Genomic DNA, 24138 nt, shown 5'->3' with positions numbered 1-24138 from the left:
TTCATCCATGGCAGAATGGCAGGAAGCACAGGGAGGGGGTGTCCACTCCTCCCAACACTTGCTGGCTCTACTGACCAGGTGGGGTCTGGGAAGCTGCGTGACCATCAGAATGTAGAAGAGCCTGGCCCAAGCCTGGACATGGGAGGCTCTGTGTCCAACAACCTGTCTGGCAGGGGAGGGGACTGACTGAACCCACCCTACAGCTATCTCTGTGTCTGTATGGGGGAGGGGGGATGGTGCTGTGGACCACCTGGTGGCTGTGGGTCACTGAAACAGCCTCCACAGCCTGGCAATCCTCTGTTCATCCAGGAAGGGCCTCCAAGGTGTGCATCCTTCAGATAAAGGTGGCTGAGGGAATGAAGCAAGCTCTGCCCAGAGGGACCTCTGGGCCACCCTGCATGCCTCTCCAGGCTGCTCCATTCTGACTTTAGCACCTGACTTTGGGGCTCCAGGCCAGCTCCTGCCTGCCTGGTGGTCAGGTCCACATGAACATCTGGGCCACCAGAAACGCAGGGCCTTTCCTGGCACCTCCCTCCCCACCTATGGCTCAGTGCCCAGACCTCTCCTGCCTCTGGGCAGTCCCACTGCCTCTCCACAGCCATGACCCTGACTATCCATTGGCCTTGCATCAGGCTCCTCCCCCTACAGGCTCCTACACACTGTCCTCACTCAGTAGATTCCTCCATCGGGGTAGCTTGAGGGCAGGGGTTAGACAGTGGCTGAAAGAGTGGACAAATCCTGCATATCTTGGGCAGATATCACTTCCTCAGGGGGAATGCAGCCAACTCCACTGAGGGTACTGCTGGGAGCTCTGCCCCTGCCCTACAGAGCTCATGTAGTGCGAAGCTCACACTCCCGTGCCTGTTTGAAGCGGCCTGTGTCTCTGCCCACTGCAGGGCCCGCACACACACTGATGCTCATCTGCAGCCAAAGCCCAGCACACAAGCCCCAGTGGGCATGCACCAGACTAACGGAGGAGCAGCAGCCAAATGTACACAAAGGCAAATATAGCATCTGTGCTTTGTTTGTTTTTTGTTGTTATTTTTGCTGTTGGGAGTGGGGTTTGAACTCAGGGCTTTCTGCCTGCAAGGCAGGTGCTCTACTTCTTGAGCCAAACCTCCAGTCCACACCTGTCCTTTTGTGCCTGGCTACTTTACAAAGCCCAATGCCTCGAAGTTCATCCATGCTGTAGCATATTGCAAATTTCCTTCCTTTTCAAGGATGAATAATAGTCCTTTAAGTGCTGCAATGGTATGGATGTGACTGCTCCTCATGTGTTGGAGCTTGGTCTCCAGTGTGTTGATGTTGAGGCAGGGGGACCTTTAAGAATGGGTACCTTGTGGGAAGTAATTAGGTCATAGAGGGTGCTACCCTTGGAAGGAACTGATGGAATTCTTATGGCACTCTGTTAGTTCTCACAGAGTTTTATGAAAAAGCTATTCTCCTCACTCTTGGCTTCCTGTTTTGTCAAATGTGCTCTCTCTTGAATGTACTCCTGCCATGATGTCATTCACCATGTGACATGGCCAGGGCCTCCTCAGAACCAGCACCATATCTTAGACTATCAACTTCCAAAACTGTGAGCTAAATAAACCTTTTTTAAATATAAGTTACCCATCTTCAAGCAGTTTATTACAGTAAAGGAAGATGGACTGGTACATATGTTATACTACATTTTGCTTATCTATCCATCAAGGGACTCTTGGGCTGCTTCTACCTTTTGGCTATTGCAAATAATGCTGCCATGAACACAGGTATATAAATATCTGTTCCAGACCCTTCTTTCAACTCTCTGGGGGTATGCACCCAGAAGTGGAATTGCTGCATCTATGGTAATTCTGTTTTTCATATTTTGTGGAACAAACATACTGCATGCCATAGCAGCTGCACTTTCTACCTTCCCACGAAGTACACAAGGGCTCCAGTATAACCACCACTTAGCCAGCTCTCACATTGATTGACTGGTTGGCTGATTGACTGAATGATAACAATCATGCTAGTAGATGTAAGGTGGTTTTGATTCATGTTTCCCTAATGATTAATGTGGAGCATCTTTTCACGTGCTTTTCAGCCATTAGTATGTTGTCCTTGGAGAAATGTCTATCTAAATTCCTTACCTATCTTAAAAATAGTTTTGAGTTATAGGACTTCTTTATATATTCTGCACATTAACTCCTTATCAGATCTATGGTTTACAGATATTTTCTCCCATTGTATGGGTTGCTTTTCCACTCTGCTGTGTTCTGTGATACATAGAAGTTTTAAGTGTTGATGGAGTCTCTGATTTCTTTTTTTTTTCTTTTGTTGCCTATGCTGTTAGACCATATCCAAGGAATCACTGCCAATCCAATGTTCAAAGATTTTCCTCTATGTTTTCTTCTCAGAGTGCCACAGGTTTGGCTATTACATGGATCTTCCATCCACTTGGAGTTAATTTTTGCATGTGGTGAAAATAAGGGGCCAGTTGTGTTCTTTTCAATGTGGCCACCAGGCTTTTTTATTTTTTATAGTAGAAAATGATGACTGATTTCAAATTTGTGTGGAAATGCAAAGGACCTAAAGGGCCATGAGAACCCTGACAAAGAAGAGCAGTGTTGGAGAGCTGAATGATTCCAGACCTGTAGAGGTCATGGCAGTGGGTAAAGGTCAGCAAACAGGCCACCAAGGAAATCAGGGTCAACCCTGCTTTGAGTCACAGACCTGTGACAGGACAAAGTGTTGTAAGCCAAGGATCTGTGACAGGATGGAGACAACGCAGGGATAGTGTCATCTTGAGCAAACATCAACTAGACGTCCACATGCAAAACAACAAAATCCAATCCACACCCACATGGACTGAGCCTTGTCCTCTCAGACCATTGAGGTGAAGCCCTAATTCCTGGCTTTGTGGGATCCGAGATGGGCCTTCAAACTAATTAGAGTGGGGTGCGTTCAGGGTGTGAGGCTCTCACCTTGGGATTCATGTCTTCATAGGAAGAGACACTACAGTGCTTGCTCTCCTCCTCTGCCATGTGAGGACACAGTGAAAAGGTGGCCACCTGGAGGTCATGAAGAGGCCTCACCAGAAAGCAAACTCTACCAGACCCTGATCTTCGTTTCCAGAACTGAGATAAACAAATTTCTGTTGTTTAAGCTACATGACCCATGATATTTTATTATCGAAACCCAAGCAATTAAGACAACTTGGGCCACATACCAAAATTAACTAAAAAGCAGATCATAATTCTACATGTAAAACCTAAACCTATACAGTTTCTATATATTTTAAGAAAACTTTTATCTCTGAACACTGAGTTTGGAATTAATAATGAAAGACAGGACTGTAAAATAGGTACAGGGTGTAGGGAGGTATCTGCAATGAGGGAGAGTAAATGGAGAAGATGAAGGTAAGGGAATATGGCTGATGGGCTTCATATACATATACAAAATAGAATAATGAAACCTCTTGCAATTTGCTTTAAGTGGGCCAGGGAGGGGGTCCCGGGGGAGGGAATGATGGGGGTGATCTAACCAATGTACAATGTAAGGCTATTTGGAATTGTCACAATGAATCCCACCTGTAAAATGAGTATATCTTACTAAAAATGGAAAAAAATTTTAAAGAAAGAAAACTTTTATGAGTCCGATTAGTCAAAGATCTCTCAAATATGACACAAAAGCACAATCCCTTAGAGAAATAGCAATCAACTGAATTTCATTAAAATTGAAAACTTCTCTTTGAAAGACACGGTTAAAAGAATGAGAAGATAAGACACAGACTCAGAAAAAGATCTGCAAAGTCTATATCTGATAAAGTGCTTATAACCAGGATACAAAATTCTCAAAATTCAGGATTAAGAATTCAAACAACTCAAAAAAATAATGGGCAAAGAATTTGAATAGACACCTTATCAAGAGGATATATGAATAGCTAAAGAGCCCACAGAAAGATACTCAACACTGTTAGTAACTAGGGAAATGAAAATTAAAAAACACTGTAAGATTCTGGTGTATATCTATGCGATCAACTAAAACTACAAAGACTGATTGCATCCCACGTTGGCAGGGATGTGGAGGAACAGAATGCTCACACTGTGGTGGAGAATATGAAGTGGTACAGATAATGTGGAAACAATGGAATACACCTGACATATGCACAGAGATTCCACTCCTGTGTTTACCCAAGAGGGAAATGTGCACACACGTACTCTGATGCACACACACACAGCCTTGTGCATGAACATTCACTGCAGCTTTGTCTGTAAGAGCTGACAAGTGAGACAGTGCACGTGTCCAGCCACAATTGTATGGGTACACTAATGGTTGTTTATCCAGGCAGCACAGTGAGCAATAAAAACTGAAGGAACTGTTGTAAGGAATGATGTGTGTGGACCCCAGAGTAACTATGCTGAGTGAAAGCAACCATTGATATAAAACCCTAGAAAATGCAAAGCTAGTCTGCAGAGAGAAACTGGATCTGTGGTTCTTGGTGTCAGGAGGGGCAGGAGATAGACACAGGAAAAGGTGGGCAGTGGATATGATATCCATCATATTTTCATGTCACATCACTGGGGTGAATCAGGGGTGTACAAGCATCAAAGCTGACCAGTTACACATTAATAAAGCTGTTTTAAAAAATGAACAAACAACTATCAACTCATAAAGCCTCTAGATGGAAGCACCAGTTCATAGGAAATCTGGGGACAGAAGGACTGGCTAAAGGAGATCAGAGAGAAGCAATCAGCAGAAATCTGAACAAAATATTTCAAGGAAAAAGAAAAGGATGAAGGGGAAACTATAGATTTAAAGAGATGTGTCAACAATTGGCGATATTCAGACGTTCTTTGGATCCCTATTCAAATTATCAAACTATAAAGAAAAGAAAAAGAATAGGAAGAAGAGAAATGAAAAAACTTTACAAAACAATAAGCGAAATGCAAATGCTGCCAGATATTGAATGATACTAAGAATCACTGTTCATTTCTTAGGTGTGATGGGGGCTCTGTTTTTAAACGCCTTTCTTTAGGAGGTAAGTACAAAATGGTCTTGGACTTGCTCAAGAGTACAGATTAGTAAGGTCACTCATGCATCAGTAATGACTGCAATGGGGGGTAGTTTATTCTCTCATGGATATGTAGGTGAAATCATGGGTGCGCCTTGTGGATCTGGGATTGCTCCAAATGACCCGAGGTTGGTTGGCGGGGAGGGGCAGAGAACAGATGCTACAAGTCAGCTGGGGTTATAAGGATGAGATGAAGCTGGGATGCTAATGTCAAGTTGAAGCTTTCCTTTTATGATGTCTAAAATTTCCCCAAATAATCAGTTAAAGAGCCTTAAGGATTTGTGATGTCAGAGCCACCAAGCCTGAATCCCAGCCCTGCCACTCTGCTACACTTACAGGAAGGTTTTTTTCTCCCTCCTTCCCCTCCTGCTTAGGCCAGGGAGCACCAGAAGTTGTCTGCTGTATGGCCAACTCAGCCATAGCCACCTGGGCTCTCTAGCCTCGTAGTCCAGGTCCCAGTGCCAAACAGTACTGCTGTTGTGGTCATTATTGCTCATCTCACACAGAGGAACACTTCTCAATGACGCCAGGAAGGACCATATCTCCTCACGAGGGAGGGCTGAAGCTCAGAGAAGAGTTCATGCAGTTTGGGGCTGGGAGTTTGGAAAGCAAAGTCTAGTAGAACAGACTGGGTCTTGTATAGGGGGACAATGATGTAAAGCTGGGTCAGGCTGGTGTGGCTCATTGGTGAGCATTTGCCTAGCATCATCAAGGCCTGGGTTCCATCCCCTGCACACACAAAAGCATTGCGACTGTGAAGGCCTGTTTGAAGCTGTTGTTTTCTTACTTAAATGGGGGTTTCTGCCCTGGAACATGCCACAAGACTATGGGTCCAGCCTCAGAAGTCATTGTTACAAAATCTGACAGAGTCATGGGTATTAGTGGGGCTGCTGCCTGCAGAGGCCCACAGAGGATGAACTGACTGCTAAGCCTCACATGGTGGCCAAGCAAATGCCACCCTGCAGCTGGCTGAGAAGCCCAAAATCTGTGTGGGACCATGGTGAGTCAGATGAGCATTATTTTCTGCCCAATGGTGCAGCCCCAGTGGATGAAGACCTTCCCAGGGACCACCTGCCATGAGCATGAGGTCTTAAGGTGAGCACACACACTCACCCATCAACTCCACTCACTTCTAGCAGTTCTCACTACTGCTCACAACAGCCCATGACCCTAATTAGATCTTACAATGACATTGTGTACAGTCCCAGGGTGGAGAGCTGTGGCATCCTTAAAGCTAGTGTAGATGTCCTTTCGGATGCAGGACTCCATTTAACTAAAATACTGGAAAACAAGGCATCTTCAGTTAGAAAGCTGAGGCACCTGGGAAAGACAGGATGGGGAGCCTGAGTGACAGGAGAAAGAACCAGTATCATACTTGTTTCTTTTAAAGTTTCTATCACTTAAATTTCTTTATAAAGTAGCCAAGCCTAATTTCTACAAATACAACAAGGTTATTTTAAAATTGTTTTAAGTGGATATAGCTATGTTATTGATAAAGGGATAGTCATTTATTTTCATTAAAAACATCAAAATAAAAACCAAGTTTTCTATAGAAATAAAAGCTGACGCTCAGGGAAAGACTCTGCACCCACACTTGTATTCGCTGTTGTGGCTGTCCACAGAAGTTACCCCCAAGTGGACATGCAGCACTGACCATCATCCCAAGTCATCCTGAAATTGAATGTGTGCCAGCCCTACTGACTTGGAGCCAGCTGATGCTGCTAAATGCAAATCCGCCTTCTAGCTCACACAGGCACGGGCTCTGAGAGCAGCAGCAGTAGGCTTGCATCTGTTTTGAGCACACTTGTAAGTTCACCAAGAGCACATCACTTTATTCATAGCCACAGCCCAGTGATAGTAACATTCAGCCAGGACTCTGCAGCAGATACCTGCCCTGGCCACCCCCTGTGCAGCAAGGGCTATCCTAACACGAGGAAAAGACAGTCTCTGCCTGTCCCACAGGCTGGCCAGGGGACCCCATAGAGGACTGCCACAATCACTGACCCAATAATGCCCATGGTCTACATTCAATATTGTTGTTTAGACCCATGACAGTGGCTGCTGGTCATCCCTATGCCTGGTCTCACACTGGCACATCCAGTGTTATGGCCACTCTCCATCCACTGCCGCAATCACCTTCTGTCCACTGCCACTTCCACCCTCTGTTCAGCACCACAGCCACCTTCTGTCCATTTCCACATCTACACCCACTTCTATGACTTCCCTCTCTCTGGTGCCACAATCACCCTCTGTCCACTGCTAAAGGCACCCTGCTATCCCACCCTGGTGCTAGCTAGGGCCATTCTTACTGCTAATGCCACACATGTCTACCTGGCTCCACAGACCACACCAGGAACTCACTTTGGAGACTCTAAAATGTCTCAGGACCCTGAGCGACTCTGCACCTGAGTTGGTGTCCTGGGTAAGAACCTGCATCAACATGAACCATTGTACCTCAATAGGGTGGAGTGTGTGTCCAATCTGATCACTGTGCAGTCACCAGTGTGTGGACAAATGAAGACACAAAGACCATGCTCCAAAGGAATAAGCATGGAGCAGGACACAGCCTCACAGGGCTCTAACTGGCTGCTCCAGCCTGAGGCAGCTGTCACCTGTGTCAGAAGTTGATTTGACGCCAGCTGGTTGATCCAACGTGTATATCGCTCTGTTGAGTTGGGAGGGTCTCTCCTCACCTGACACCCAATGATCTGTGAAAAACAACAACAAACAGAACTTACATAAAGTCTTGTGAGAAGGTATATGGCACATCTATGTGTGTACGACTTTTTTTTTTTACAGTACTAGGAGGGTTTGAGCTCAGGGTCTTGTGCTTACTAGGCAGGCACTCTACCACTTTGAGCCATGCCCTCAGCCCTCTGTGTGTGTATGTTTTATGATGTGTTAAGCACATGTGTCCAGACAGAAAACTACTAAAATCATGAGATCTGGGTCAAGTTAGGCAAAAGTCCCTGGCAAGAGAAGGGGAGCAGGGGACACCTGATCCCACATGGGAGGTCTGAGTAGTGTCTTAACAGTAAATGACTAAGGCTGACCTCAGCTTGACTGAGATGAGTTACACATATTATTTCCCCTTTTGATGAACTCAAGATTAGGATGACACAAATATTAGCTCACAACTCCTGAGTATGATCAATAACTCACTTCCTGAACCCTACTTCAATTTGAAAAAACTGATACCACAGTCTCTGGGAACATGCTGGGTTCAGTCTTAGGAAACCAGTACCCTAAGCAAAGAAGTCAACACATAGGCTCACCTCCTCCAATGTGGCCTCCCTCTGTCTAGACTCTCTTCCCTGTGGGACCACAGCAGTACTTCAACCTCCATGACTCCCTATGCCCACTCTGGAGCCCATCCCAATACCTCAGAACAAGGTCACACATCAGAATACATTCTCATCTCCTCAGAACACATTCCCACCTCAGAATGCTTCAGTATCTACTCAGAACTTGCCTTCATATTCTTAGAATGCACTCTCCTCAGAATTTATCTCAATCATATCAGAACGCAGCCCAACCCCTCAGAACACAGCCCCACCTCCTCAGAACACATCCCTGCGTCCTCAGAACATGACACCACTTCCTAAGAACATGGTTCCAACTCATCAGTGTTACCTCAACACAGAACACAGCCTCACCTCAGAATATCGCACCCACCTTCTCAGAAAATGGCCTCACTTCCTCAAAACATGGCCCCATCTCAAAATATGACCCCACCTCAGAACACAGCTTCCTCTCCTCAGAACACACTCACCAAATGACCCTGTAACTCCCTCTTTTTGCTTCCTGCAGGACACACCTTGGGTAGCACCACACAGCTGCCTGACTTCCAACATCTCCTGCTGCCTCCTGCCCTCGAGCAGGACTTCCTCTTGTTTCCTCTCCTCCCAACGTTTCACCTCTGCCCTGCACTAGCACCAGCTGGTGGCTGGGACCGCTCTCTAGATGAACTGCCTGTGCTTTCTGAAGGAAAGGCAGGTCTAAGTACGTCCCAGATGCCCAGAGATAAGGGGTTGGGTCCTCCAGATGGCCAGAAACCTGGACAGAGGCCAGTCCCTTTGTTCCTAGGGATCACATTCAGACCCCAGCTTCATGGCAGAGGACTGGCAGTTATGAGGTGGGGGCCTCACAGCAGGACCTGAGCATTTCTCCCCATATCTGGCTGGGAGAGGGCACTGAACCTCTCCAAGGACAGAAGCGTCCACCCCCTACAGAGGCTCCTCAAGTGGATATTGTACGGTTCACACTGATATCAACTCATCCTGGGCTGCAGGTTTGAAGCAAATGACTTGCTCCCATTTCTCTCCCCTGTCTGCTTATCTGTGTTTCTCTCTCTGTTGGTTCTGGGTTTGAACTTAAGGCCTTGTGCTTGCTAGGAGATGCTCTACCACTTGAGCCATGCCCCCAGTCCCTTTTGCTTTTAATCTTTTTGGGATAGGGTCTCTCATTTATGCCAAGCAGGCCTGAACTGCAATCCTCTTATTTATGCCTCCAAAATTGCTGGGATTACAGGTCTGAGCCACCAGCCTGGCCATTTTTTTTTTTTTTTTTGAGTAAGAGTCTCACTATGTAGCCCAAGCTGCCCTAATACTCTTGGTCCTCCTGCCTCAGCTTCCTGGATGCTGGGATTACAGGTGTGTGCCACCCATGTATGGCTCTCTGCCCTCTCTTTAGGGGAGACCCCTGTGCAAGGACATTGTACCTGTTGCAGGGTCCCCAGGGCTGACTTGGGGACCTTGTGTGGCCACCAGGCATCTTGGTTTTTCTTCCATGGGGTCATTTCTGAACCACACCTGAGGTTCAGAAGCACTGAAGTATGGGGATCTGGCTGCTATTGCAGGGCAGATGTGTGGGGAAGTGGGCAAGGAGCATTCTTCATGCCATGGCCTCCAGGACTTCAGTCCAAACTATAGCACCTGTTCCTAAAGTCCCATGTCCCCCAAGAACCAAAGACAATGTCTGAGAATATCTCACAACCACTCAAGTAAGATTAAATCCTCTGACAGCTTCTAGGTTTCCAAGGGTGGGTCTAAGGCATTATGACCCTGGCCAGCATAGGAAGTGATCACAGGGCCAGGGTGAGGAGTCTGTGTGCTCTCAGCTGACATGCCAGCCCTGGTTTCCTCAGATGAAGGTTTCAGAACAGCCACCAAGAGCCAAGCTGAAGCCATGAGGCCCATGCCTGCTCTGACCAGCTGGCTTCTCCTCTTCTTACCAGAGTCATCAGAACACTCACATTTCCCAGAAGTGGGTTTAAACCACTTCTGACACCCAGGGTATGAGAAAACACAGGCAACTGTGCTATGTGGGACCCTCAGGGCAGTCACTTGTCTGTAACCTAAAGCAGCCACAGTGCAGAAGGGATGAGAATAGGAGTGCAAAAAGCCACTCTAGGACACAGACTGCCTGCGACTGGAGTGAGGAACAGATCATGGAACACATATGAAGCACTCATAGCATCCATGGTCCACACATGATACAGCACATGCATGCTTAATATACCTCTATGCCACACAGAGATGCAACATGTATGACTGTAATGTGTCTCATCCTTATGCACATGGCATGCATATACTCCCTGCACATAGATGTGTAACATGCTTGTGTGACAATGTAGGCTGTGCATGCAGGTACACAACACACTCATATGTACATATACACTCTAGGGGTGTCAGCTCAACAGCATCTGCAGGCACAGTCCCAGTCTGAGGGACTCAGAGAAACTGAACCCAATTTTACATAGAGCACTGCAATGCATGTCCTATAGCTCACACAGCAGGAGAACCAGCAAAGATACCAGGACAACAGGCAACATGGCCACCCGTGGTTTCACCAGCAAGACATGCAGAGGGGAAGGCCCATGCAAGTGGGTCAGCCTTAACTCTGAAATAAGAAATCAAAGGATTTATAGAGTGAGGGACTTAAAGCAGAGAAGCAAAGCCTCCAAATCCCTCTTCTGAGATCTCCGTGTTCTCTGCCTGTGGTCAGCTTTACTGAGCTGTGTCAAACACATCATGAGATTCACCCACTGGAAGTGCTGTGCAATGTCACAACCATTCCATTTTGGGACAGACTCATCCCCACAAATCCCTTCAAGCCCGTGGCTATAGCTCCCATCTCAGCTCAGCCCAACTCAGCAGTGAGCTGTTGTCTCTACCAAGTTGCCTCTTCTGACATTTTGTATTTGTGGAATCAGATGCTATCCAGCCTTCTCCTCTGGATTTCTTCACTCAGCACACATTTCGATGTCCATCTACACGCAGAATGTGTCATTGTCTTGCTCCTTTTTTTATTTGTTTTTGGTTCTTTAGTGGTACTGGGAGTTGAGCTCAGGTCCTTGTGCTTGGTAGGCAGAGGCTCTACCACTTGAGCCATGCTGCCAGCCCCTTGTCTTGTTCTTCTTTACAGATATAGAGCAAGTATCTGCCATATGGACACATCACACTTTTCCTCACTTGAAAGACATCTGGATCACATTGTACCTTTGGCTGCAAAGGTAATGCTACTTTGAAACACATCTGTGTGACATGTTCCACTTCCTCTGAGCAGACTTTTAGGAGGGAATGTTTATTACTGTCCATGGGACCTGCTCATCTGACTTCCCCAGTGGCTGTGGCCATTACACCCTCCAGCACCCTCCTGTCTGCCCATGTGCACCAACATCTAGGACTGTTTGTCTTTTTGTCATACAGTCTCGTGGATATCCAGTGGCATCTGGCGTATTTTCAAGGTCATTACTCACCAGGAACGATGCTAGCACTTCTCAGTGAGTCTGCCAAGGTGAAAAGTCTGTCCAAAACTTGGCCTGTTCTCACGGCTTTATTCATTTACTGATCTGCAAACATTCTTTCATACTCTAGGTACAGTTCATTTTCCACTTAAATGATTTACAACTATTCTCTCCTAGTTGTTGCAATTTCTTAACAGTGTCTTTCAAGTGCAAAAGTATTTAAGCCTAAGTGCAATCTATCAATTTTTCTTTCACGGCTTCTGCCTTGATATCTATCTAAGAACTGTTTACCTCACTTACAATCACTAGGTATTTCTCATTTTCTACTAGAAGTTTCCTCAAGATTTACAAGTCAAAGGGTCCAAGAAGCACAAAGACCACATAGTGCTTTGCAGATTTTCTAACACAGAACACAGGAGAGTCTTGTTATTTATATGAACATGGAGCTTCTTGCAGGGACAGAAACAGGGGTGGAGCCACAGCTGGCCTGTGTCACCATCCATAGGACTGTGGTACAGCCCAAGGGTAGACGGCATCACCTGGGGCTGGGCTGGAGTGTGCAGTGCGTCTGCCTGAGATTCTCCAACAGGCAAGCTGTGTTTACCATTTACCTACAAGAAGATCTCCTTTCTGTTCCTTCTACTCCTTCCATAGGATCCCCATGGGATCCTCTGGGTCCCAGAAACTTTCAAGGAGATGTGGTATCCCTGGAGTGCACTGACAATTTTAAGAGAATAGCATTTCAGATTTTTCCATCCGTGAGACTTCTTTTCTACCACTGAAAGGATTCTCCTGTCCTAATTCTCAGTTCCCAATAGTTCTTTCTGCTTGGAAGAGAAGAAGAAAAAGAGGTGTGGAGGAAGCAAAGGACCCTCCCACTCCTGGGTATTGGATGCCAGCAGAGGTGTGCACAGAGACACTCTGCACATTACCGCAGGTCCCTTTCAGGTCTGGGCACTGCGAGGAAAAAAAGATACCTGTTGACCTTTTACCCCGGAGGTCAGTGAGACCTTACTTAGTGGTCAAGTTCCTGCCTCACAGAATGGAAAAGGGTAAGTGAAAGTGTACTTAGAGGTGAAGCTCCCACAAGGCAGGGTAGATGAGGGTCAGTGAGATTGTACTTAGGGGAGAAGTTCCCACCTCACAGGGTGGACAAGGGTGAGACTGTACTTATTGGTCAAGTTCCTGCCTCACCCAGTGGGCAAGGGTTGGAGACTGTACTTAGATGAAGCTCCTACCTCATAGGATGGACATGGGTCACTGACACTGTACTTAGGAGTGAAGCTCCTGCTTTACAGCATGGATGAGACTCAGTAAGACTATACAAAGAGATGAAGCTCCATCCTCTTCATGGGATGAACTAGGGTTGGTGAGACTGTGCTTAGATGTAAAGCTTTCTTCTCACGAGATGGAGTGGGTCAGTGACACTGTAATTGGGGTGAAGCTCCTGACTCATGGGGTAGGCAAGCATTCTATGGGGAAATGGGTTTCAAAGGATGGGAGACATTGGCTCCATAGTCTTTGAAGCCTTCATCTTCCCTCACTGTGAGATGATGAGAAAGCTCACCCCATGAGATGTATCCTGAGAAAGAGAGAGAGGTTCTGACACCCCAGTTCTCCCATGTCTCAGTGCCTATGGCTAATGTCGATGTGCCTGTTACTGATACTGGACCTGATTCCCAGAGCCCCAGGATACTCTGACATTCATAGCAGGCTATTCACTTACCCTTTGGACAGGGAAGGTCCACTATCAGCCCTTGAATGTCCATCTGTTCCAAGGCCAGGGGACAAGCTCCACACACCACCATGCTTGTGTGCAGGGTACCACAACCTGTGAGATGATGTCATCTTCCTGCTTCCACCTCAACTTCCCTTGGAGTCTTTGAAGCTGTGCATCCCACAGCTCCTCCTTTTATGCCTCTGCTCTGTCCACCTCAGGACCCCACAGAGCAAACGTGAGTCTCCTCACCCCATCCCATCAGAACCGATCTCTACTACAAAGGCTCAGGAAGCTAGCAATCAACAGGAGGAAGTATTACACTCAGAGCTACCTAGTATCATCTAAGGTATAAGATTTCAATGGCATCAGCCATGAAAGCTGCCCTCAAAGGTCTTTTCCCCTAACCAGTGGTTTCCTTGTAAATGGCCTTAGAGAAATAATGACAAACTGGGAGCAAATCAGTATTCACGTATTCCTCAAAACAAACTGCACAACATAACCAAAGCCACCAGCCAGCAAATGCAGAGTAGGACTTTGTAGGTCACAGTAAAAGCATTCTTCAGGCCAACTTTTTATCAGCAGAGCCATTGGTCACGGCATCCTAAGGGTCATGAGGAGGAAAGGACAGAGACTCTCTATCCATCTCTGCAGTTGGAAGATGTGGTATGGAATGTTGGGTGGAGCATCCGGAGTTTTTAGTGAGAAGGAGAGCAAGAAAAGTCATAATCTAGACCTGTAACAATCTATATACCGTTCATTTGAATGAATGCCATGGAGAGCTGCAAAAGTGACCACCTCAGGGCAGTCAATCTGTTTAGTTTTAGGATGGGAATGAAAACATCTGACATTATCTCTTCCTCTAATTGTCAGCACTCATTACAAAGTTCTTTACAAGTTTCCAGTATGTACCTAGATGTTAAAAACTTGGAAACTGTTGTTTCCTGCCCTATAAAAGTTACTGTGAGTGAAACAAGTGGCATCTTACATGAGGATGAACACCCCAGCTGCACAGATGCCCACTTTCCAGCTGGGGCCAGGCCAGTCTGAAGCCTCAACTTCACAGAAGGGTGAGGTTGTCGGGACAGCAGAGCCCAGAGGTCTGAGTTCAGCAGTGTTCTTGAAGCCAAGCTCAGCCTGAACTCAGGGAACAGGTGCATTTCTGACATTGCACTGCTCCTTTCTTCTTTAACTTCCACATGCAACATTATCTCACCTGTCAGAGCCACTGGGAGGAGTTTCTTCAAATACCAGGCTCTGCATTTCACTACACATTGCATAGAAATCCACCCAGAAGGACTTGCTTCTACTTTGTTTCTTCTTCCCAATAAGGAACCAGACCAAAAAACTAGTATGTGCAACTAATCTCTCTTTCATGTGACTGAGAAACCTGCCAATACCTCTGGAGGGTGGGGTAGAAATCCCCAAGCCATCCAGTAATGCCTAATAAGGCCAGTCCTGAGGGCTGGAGACACCACAACCCAGTGTGGACAGAGTTCTCATGGGTTCCCCAACAGTACATGCTGATAGCTTCTCTAATTAGAAATGGAAGAAATGAAATATTCTATGCCTTTAAACTTTAGAAAAGCAACCTCTAGAACCTGTGGTCACCGGTCACTATGAAAACACACATTTACACATATTTGTGGTTCCTCAACTCTGCTGGCTCATGACCCTTTCAGAATGGAGCAAAGCCACAAAGCTCTCTGGCCCTCACTGAAATGCACCCCACACAGAAACTCCTGCAGTTACCCTGGGACCCTGAACCCCCTGGGACCTTGTGTGCCCACAGTGGAGGCAATCACAAAGACCCCTCTCCTCCTAGGAGAGTGGCCTGTGTTTTGTTTGTATTTCCTGTTTTCACACACTCTCGGGCACCACTGTTGCCTACCACATCTCAGAGATGCTGTGTTCAGGACCACTTGTGCACCTACCTTACAACCCTGCACTTGGGGTGGCCCTGAGAACCCTGTGGAGATGATTCTCCACCTTGTGTGCAAGCAGAAATAGCCAGAGGCAGCAGCAAGGGCCTGGGGCAGGATGGGAAGGGCAGGGCAAGGCAGGCAGCCTATGGGGTGTGGACTGACAAGGTCACAAGCCCCACTTGGGACACACCACCCCAAGAGCCACAGAGCCACCAAGGAGCTGCACATGTGCTGCTTCTGCCAAGGGCCTCTTCATGGACAGCCAGGGGTGTTTCCTATTGTCCTATGAGCATGTTCCACAGTCAGGTTTGTACCTCTGTTTAAATTTAAGCAGTGTATTAGAGAGTGGCTCAAGTGGCAGCATGCCTGCCTAGCAAGTGTGAGACTGAGTTCAAACCCCAGTACTGCCAAAAATTTATTTAAATTTATGTTTAAGCGTATAATTAATTCCAACTCAGAGAATATGAGTCTTCTGTATTGGACTTAAAATAAGGTAGTAAACACCTGCTACTCCAGGGAAGGGAGTCCTGAAGCTGCTTCCATACAGTCAGACACAGCTAGTGCCAGAGGTGAGAAGTAAAAGGTACCAAATTTCTTAAAAGTAGACAATAAGCAAGCTGTGTCCAGAAGTCCCAAAACAAGGCTGACTGGAGGAGAACAAGCCTCCCTGGATGAAGGAGGCTGGCAAGGCCTTGCTAAATTCACCTCAAGGAGACTGTTCCATGAGTTTTTCCTTTTGAGTAACAGCATGGTGACTCTCCATTTCAGTGTGCTGTGAGGCAATGCACTCCCAGCACTGCAGGGGCCAACACAAGAGTCAGTACAGCCCTTGTGATGTGAGCCCTGAATGTGAGGGCCAGCACAGCATAGAGGCGAGGGTCAGAGCAGTATAGCATGGAGGCAATGGCCAGTGTGGTATGGACACAAGAGCCAGTGCTGCATAGTGTGGATGCATGGGTTAATGCAGTGTAGACAGGGGAGCCAGTGTAGTGTGAACCTAAAGGCCAGAACAGCATGGACACGAGAGACAGTGTAGTATGGACATGAGGTCCCGCATGGTTTGGATATGAGGACTAGCACAGCATAGAAGCAAAGGTCAGAGCAGCATAGCATGGAGGCAAGGGCTAGTGTGGTATGGACACAAGAGCCAGTGTGGCATAGTGGAGATGCAAGGATTAGTGCAGTGTGGGCAGGAGGCCAGCACAGTGTGGCTCTGAGGGCCAGCATGGCATGGAAGTGAGGGCCAGTTGGCATGGAGGCAAGGGCCAATGTGGCATAGACACAAAAGCCAGTGTGGCATAAACACAAGAGCCAGTGTGGAATAGTGGGGATGCAAGGAATAGTGCAGTGTGGGCAGGGGGGCCAGTGCAGTATAGACCTGAAGGCCAGCACAGAATGGACATGAGGGACAGTGCAGTGTAGACATGAGGGCCAGTGCAGCATGGATGTGAGGGCTATCATGGTGTGGAAGCAAGGACCAATGTAGTGTAGCCCAGTGTGGCACAGTGGACACAAGGCCCAGCATAGTAAATCATGAACACAGAGCCAGTGTGGCATGAGCAGACTGCACATGTAGACATGGGAGTCAAACTATGTAGGTCAATCACTCTCCAGGATGAGACAGCAGCCTGCTCTGGTGAGAAGCCACTTGGGAAAGGACACCACTGTCATAAAAGAAGTTACCATCACCAATTTAGATTCCCTCTAAAACTTAAGGGGAGTCTGAGGACAGTGCCCACTCTCTGTGGGGAGGGCCCTTCCTCCCAGGCAGTGGGTAAGGACAGGCAGGAGTCTACCAGGGAGCTCAGGGTGGATGGGCAGTGGTGAAGTGGGAGGATGAGCAAGAGGTGGCTCTCAGTATGGAGGATTGCATTTTATTTTTATTTTTACTTTTTTATTATGTTATTGTTCTACTGGGGGTACACTGTGATATTTACAAAAGTTCTTTCAATATATCATAGTGGAATTTACCCCCTCCAATTACAGAGGATGTTAAAGCTGCCAACAAAGAGCTCTTAGCCTGGTCTTCTTTCCAAGGGTTCATCTTAGAACACACTAGTTACAAAGCAACAAATAAACCAAGCAATTTTTCCTATCCATTTTTAAATGACAAGTACTATCTGAAATGAGAGGCATGATTTTCTTCAAAGGAAGACACGTGGGTACTTAAAGAGACATGCCAGCCACAAACCCCTGATTTGGCAATGTGACATATGTGCACTTTTTTCACCTTGAGGGAAAGTCTCCATGTACAAAACCATATAAGCAATCCCATCAAAAGGGACGACACAAGAAAGGTGTTGTACTCACACTTGTCGGGTGCTGAACAGCAGCTTCATGTTGCAGCCTTACCCTCTGGGGCATCATCACATCATCCTGTGTAAAGAGCACATTTTAAATTCATAAAACAACTCCAACACACAGTAAGAAAAGGGCACCCAACAACAAAACAGGAAGAGGTGTAAGTAGGCGATTCAGCCAGAGGATTCCAAGGATCAGGACCCTCATTGCTCATTAAGAAAGGGTGACCAGAGGAAAAAAGAAAATCCTGATGATTCCAAGTGTGACAGAGGACTCAGAGCAACAAAGACACTCACACCTGTGAGAGGTACCACATTGTTCTGAGACACAAGTTTGGCATCGTCCAGTGGATCTGGAGGTACATAATCCCTAAGACCCAGTCATTTCACCACCTGTGAAGAAACAGTCCTACCCAAATGGGACACCAACAGGAAGCTCACAGCAGCCTTGTTCAGATGTGGAGTGCTGCTGTCCATGAACATCACATGAAAAAATAAGCTTCACATTACTACTTTCCATCCACTCAGTGATGAGACTCAGCCACAGCTGCTCACACCAGTAAACTCACAGACCCAACAATAAAAGAATAGATGCAGCATTGCTCCGTGTATTTAAATTGAAAACCAAGCAGAATTAACCATATTACTTAAGAAAGCACACATAATCCAAACTATAAAGAAAAGTGAGAATATTATCGCCCAGCAGGTCAGAACCAAGGTCCTTAGCAGAGGGTCTGGGAGCAGCGGCAGTGTGGTTCTCCTAAGGTACTGACAACGGGTACTGCCTGACAGTTCAATACATGTGCTTCACAATTAATCTTTAAAGTGCACAGATTTTGTGCATTTTTCTGTGGGTATATTTGATCTCAACAAAAAAAGTGTTTTAAGTGGATGAATAATAAACAGGTTTAAGTATTTTCATATAAAGTTACAAATGTAGGCAATAGAAGAACTAAAAACAATGTCACTGGGAGAATATTTATCTTTGAATTGAGAAATAAGATGAACTAAAAGATCCATACTTGTATCTCTTATTTCTGCAAAATGGCTATACGAACCTTCTGATAATCCAATGACATGTGAATAAGTAAAATGGGAGGAAGCTGGCAAGCTAGGGTCAGGATAGATGGAAGAAGATGAAGAGAACAGGGACAGAGCTAAAGGCCAGCAATGACCTGAAGAGATATTCAAAACAAATGTTCAGGCAGCTAAGGAAGCACAAGTAAACACATCTCTGAGCACCACAGAGCAGCCTCCCAGGACCTGTATGGGCTGCTAGAAAGGAAGGCCAGGGTTATGGGAGGCACTGCCTCTCCTGGGCCCAATCACCATCTACCTGTAAACTCATGGAGACTCAAAGAGTCAATCTGCTGTCTGATCCATACCCAACATAGCATCCCCAGGCCTTGCTTTCCTTTGGAAGGGGTGTTTCATACCTTTCCAGAGCCAGGACCAGTCAATTACTTGTAGTTGATACCTCAAGATATTTTTGGACAGATGAATGATTTTTTAATTCACTTCATCTACAAAGCACTCACTATACTCATGATACTAATCACACTCTTCTATAGTTTAAAATGAAATGGCTGACATTCCTTCATTCTGTAACCATGGAAACGGGTATGGAAAGGCCATGTGACTTACCCAAGTCTGGCAGCAACTTCATGTCAGGGTTAACACTGATGGCAAACCTTCTGTACTGCTATGGTATCCCACACAGCACAACCTCTGGCCAAGGGACTCCCTTCATGGCCAAAGAATAAACAATGGGCTCAGGCTCATGGAACACACGGGTCTTACCATGCTTCCCACCATCCTGGGCAGCTGGCTGGACAGGAGGCAGCTACAGAGCCAGCTGGGTAGCAATGCCTTGCAGGGCTGGGCAAGGTTCTTCAGAAGACTGATTGCTCTGAATCAGGTTTAATACATGGTGCTGCTTCTTCCACAGCCAGGACTCACGGGTCCAGGAATTACGAGGTGGATATGAGAACGGTACCACTCACCCTGAGTTACCCAATAGCAAAAACTCTGCTTCCTGTGGCTTAGGAGTATGGTTCAAATGGTAGAGTACCTGCCTAGTAAAAGCAAGGTCTTTAGTTCAAAGCCCAATACAACCAAAAATATGCTTCCTGTTCCTGTGACCTTATGCTCTGCTGGCCTGGAAGTCTTGGTTCCTGAAAGGGAAGTGCCTCACAGAGACACAACAGTGATTCCACTGGATAGGAAATTACAACGCCACCTCCCACAGTGGCCTCCTCGTGCCCAAGTCAGAAGGCTGAGAAGGGAGTCAGGGTGTTGGCAGGGGTAACTGACCCAGACCACAAAGGGGAACTGAGTGCTCCACGGTGGAGGTAAGGAAGAAAGTGTCTGCAGGGCAGGAGATCCCTCAGGATGCTTCTTAGTATTATCATGCTCTGTTATTAAGGTCAATGTCCCACATCTGCAACCCCAGCATTTGAGAAGCAGAGGGGGGAGAAGCATGGGTTCAAGGAGAGCCTGGGCAGCACACCTGATTATATATCTTGTCTGGAAGGAAAAATAGCCAGATGTGTGACTATATACTGATTCATAAATTGTAGCCAATGGTTTGGCAGGATGCTCTCAAACAACATAAACAAACAAACAAAAAAGCCAGTAGAAAACTGTAACAACTAACCTAGGCAGGACGACAAATGGCCTGGACCCTTCAGGAATGACAGTGTGGGTCACCTCTCCAGTAGGGAACCAAGACCTGCTGAGGAGCTTGCAAAAGTGCAAGGAATACAGAATGGGTACAGAAGGGCATTATAAACACCAAGTATGACCATATGACCAGTTATAGAAACAAGAACTGTGCTTGTCATGAGTAATTCTTTTTTTTTTTTTTTCTTTTTGGTGGGACCAGGCTTTGAACTCAGGGCTCTGCACTCACAAAACAAAAGCTCTACCACTTGAGCCATGCCTTCAGTCCATTTTGGTATGGTTATCTTGGAGATGGGGGTCCTACAAACCATTTGCCCAGGCTGGCCTCGAACCACGATCCTCCTAATCTCAGCCTCCCAAGTAGCTGGAATCACAGGTGTGAGCCATGGGTGGCTGGCTGGCTATTTCAACTTTAAGTACTGTTAATTTTACATCATAGTATTTGGGTTATGGGATGTTAGGAGAGTAAACATCATTCAAAGATTTTACCTCCTCTTCTGGGAAACAGACTGTGCATTTTCGGTTGTACCCAGCATAATTGTATCATGCATCATGACAAGTAGAATCCCACCTAACTATGATAAACCTATGATCTTGTCATTGTCTGTCTTTGGAAACTAAGTATAGTTTAAGGAGAAGTGTATGGGAGCCAGGCTGACAAGGGGTGGACCTGTGATGGTTAATTTTATGTGTGGACTTGACTGGACTATGGGCTACCAGGTAGTTGGTAAAACATTTCTGGGTTTATCTATGAGGGTGCTTCTAGAAGAGATGGGCATTTGAATCAATGGACTGAATAGAAAAAATTTTCCCCACCCATGGGGTGGCATCATCCAATCCTTCAAGGTCTGAATTGAACAAAAAGACAGAGGAAAAGTGGATTTCCTCACTCTTCTTGAACTGCGAGATCCTCCTTGTGATGCCCTTAGATAATGGTCTCCTGGTTGGGGAACTGGGACTTTGATGGGTACTTACACCATCAGTTCCCCTAGTTCTTGGGACTTTGGATCTGGACTGGAACTGACAACATTGGCTTTCCTGGTCCTCCAGCTTGCAGACAGCAGAATCCAGTACTCCCAGCTTCGTGATCTGTTATTTGGTGTCTCTGGAGAACACTGACTAATACAGGATTAACTAAAACTCCAATTTTACAACTCAAGGATCCACATTAAAAAGCACAGCTGCCCAGTGCTCTCAAGAACCCAAAGAACATTCAAATGCTATTTCTATCACTTCTACTAGAATCACCTCCCTGCTGGGAGTCTCAACAAAGTCAGCATCTACAAGAGCAAAGAGAAACTCACTGGCCAAACTTTCCAGAAACCAAAGATGATGCAGTGAGCTAACATTCAAGCCAAAACATGAACAGCAAAGCCGGTACCAAACTCTTTTTGGGAAGTAAAACTCTTATTGACTATAAACACATTCCTTGTTCTCCAGAGGCCACCGTAAAGAAGAAACACTTGCTGAAAGACTGGAAAATGAAAAGGTATTTATTGCACATGAAAGCAAGGGGGCTCTGATAAGAAGCCAAATGTGTTTCTGCAGCAGCAGGGTGACTCCATCCCCTTTGCAGAGGCCTGCTTAACCTGGCCCTGCCTCCCAGTCCAGGCAGGTCCATATTCTCTGGCTGACACAAAACATCAGGAACTGGTTAACAATGTCAGCTGGCATCTGAAATGCAAAGCAAAGGCACTAAAAGGACAGATGCAAAGGGCTGTCAGCACCACCTAAGGACATCCACTTCAGTGCTCATGCTGAAGATGAGAAGCTGGAACTGTCTCTTCTCACTTTGAGAGGTAGCTTTTAAATCTCACTACTGGTCTTCCCTGATGTGAGCAAACTTCCACAATGAGGAGCAAGGAATCTGCTGTCAAATGGCCTGGCAGGCCGTGGGGAGGAATTTGATGCATTGTTTAAAAAAAAAAAATTAACTCAAAATTAAATACTGTCCCCTTTATGACTTAAAAAATATCTGGAGGAGGCATTTTCAGTCCTCCAACTTATCTTGGGCAAAGGCAAATAAGCCTCTGAACACAAGAACATCAATAGGAAATAACTGTGTGCTCATAACCATAGCTAAAAAATATTAGTGCTTGGTACACATATGGTACAGAGGCATTACAGAAAGATGGATGGAGCATTTCAGGAATATTATTTACATTAATGAAGGAAAATTACTTTTTAAATATAAAGTATTGTCATGGTTGTTTTATTTGGGACTTCTGTTGGTATTTCTGTACCCACTAATATATTCTGAACCTTCAGATAAAAAAAGAAAAAAGTCTGGTAGAAAAAGACTGCTAGTCAAAAAAGCAAGAGTTCTATGACACCGGGAGCTGCAGCAGCTCTGAGCTGGCGCCCTTTCCTGGAGAGAGGCCTGGTGGAAGTGCTGGTAACCAGTAAGTTAAGAAGGTAACAGTCCACAGCTAAGTCTGCTTCTCTCAGAGAATGCAAACTCATCTTGTGCTTAGTCTTCCTGTGCTTGGCTTTCACTTTAACAATGATATTTGGAGGCTTAGCTGGAAATTACCTGGTCACACCTGAACCCTCAGGACTGTCTGCAGAGGATGAATGTACAAACCTAAACTTCCAGAGCCTGTTCCAAAGCATGGTGCCAGGTGACATACACACCCTGAAGAGTTTTTCAACCACAGCATCCTGACACAAATTGGGTGGGTTTTCTCCCCTCATCACTGATGCCAGAAAGCCCAGACCTGCTGGAGCCTTCTGAAGCCTGTCTTCCCTCCTGTGCGGGAGAGGCTATCTGCAAAGGCCCTCTTATGTCCCCAATGCATCAAAGAAGCAATAATGTCCTCTGGTCCCTTCCCTGAGCTTCCCTTAACTAAACTCATGTGGTAGGCAGGCAGGCTGTCAGCATACCAGACAGACTGCTTCACTGTCACTGTCCTCCATTTGGTCTCATTCAGGTTTCTGAATATAGTCATTTATAGTTCATTTCCATTTGTGGGTTAGATTGTCCCCAGGCCACCACATGTTCTCCAAACTCACTGAGCTCCCCTCTACGTCACTTACCCTCCCTTCGAAACTATCCACATTCCCCGCTGTCCTCTACAGCAATGTGTGAGAGCTGTGAATCATGCTGGGTTGGAGGTGACCACACTCACGCTATGGTTTCCCCCCTTTCACCCATCAATGATCTGTATGTCTGAGGTTCTACCTGATATGTCAGTTTATCCCTGCGAACCTGCAGGGGGCAGAGGGAGATGTGCCTTCAGCCCTACCTCTCCAACTCCTGCAGACCCCAGCTGGGACCTACTGTATCAATTCAATCCTGTACTACCTGGAGTTAACACAGACCCCATAGCTAAGGGCTCAGACCTTCAAGACTGCCCCACTTCAGATGCTGTTCCAAGTACTGGACTTGGAGGGTCCCCACACTCTGTCCAACTTGGCTACAAACGGGGGGTCTCCCATGAGTCCTTCTTAGGTTCCATAATTAGCTATAAGGAAACGCACTCCCATTTCAAGTTTACTATAAGGGATAAAGGACATAGGGGAATGGCCAGATGACAAGGCATCCAGGGCAAGGCTGGAGGATCCCAAGTGCATGGACTTTTGTCCCCATGGAGTTGGGGTATACCACCCTCTGGCACCCTATGTACCCACCAACTCAGAAGCTCTACAGACACTTTACCAACCAGGTAGGCATGATCAATTATCAATTCCATCCCAGCCCTGCTCCCTTTCCTGGAGGCTGGGGG

The 24138-nt window shown here is 46.4% G+C and overlaps 1 protein-coding gene across 13 annotated transcripts in view; it reads right to left on the bottom strand.

Moving 5' to 3' along the window:
• The window catches only part of B3gntl1 (UDP-GlcNAc:betaGal beta-1,3-N-acetylglucosaminyltransferase like 1), a 111258-nt gene that overhangs the window by 36289 nt on the left and 50831 nt on the right, over positions 1-24138 (bottom strand). For all 13 annotated transcript variants that reach the window (XM_074044812.1, XM_074044813.1, XM_074044814.1 and 10 more), the window contains 2 exons: positions 17742-17807; positions 7654-7749 (listed from right to left, as the gene is read on the bottom strand). In XM_074044812.1, the coding sequence (XP_073900913.1) occupies positions 7654-7749; positions 17742-17807 (162 nt within the window). The remainder of the gene's footprint in view (positions 1-7653; positions 7750-17741; positions 17808-24138) is intronic.

This window comes from Castor canadensis, chromosome 11 (assembly GCF_047511655.1).
Source record: "Castor canadensis chromosome 11, mCasCan1.hap1v2, whole genome shotgun sequence".
NCBI classification, from domain to species: domain Eukaryota; kingdom Metazoa; phylum Chordata; class Mammalia; order Rodentia; family Castoridae; genus Castor; species Castor canadensis.
This window is presented reverse-complemented; position numbering and strand designations above follow the sequence as displayed.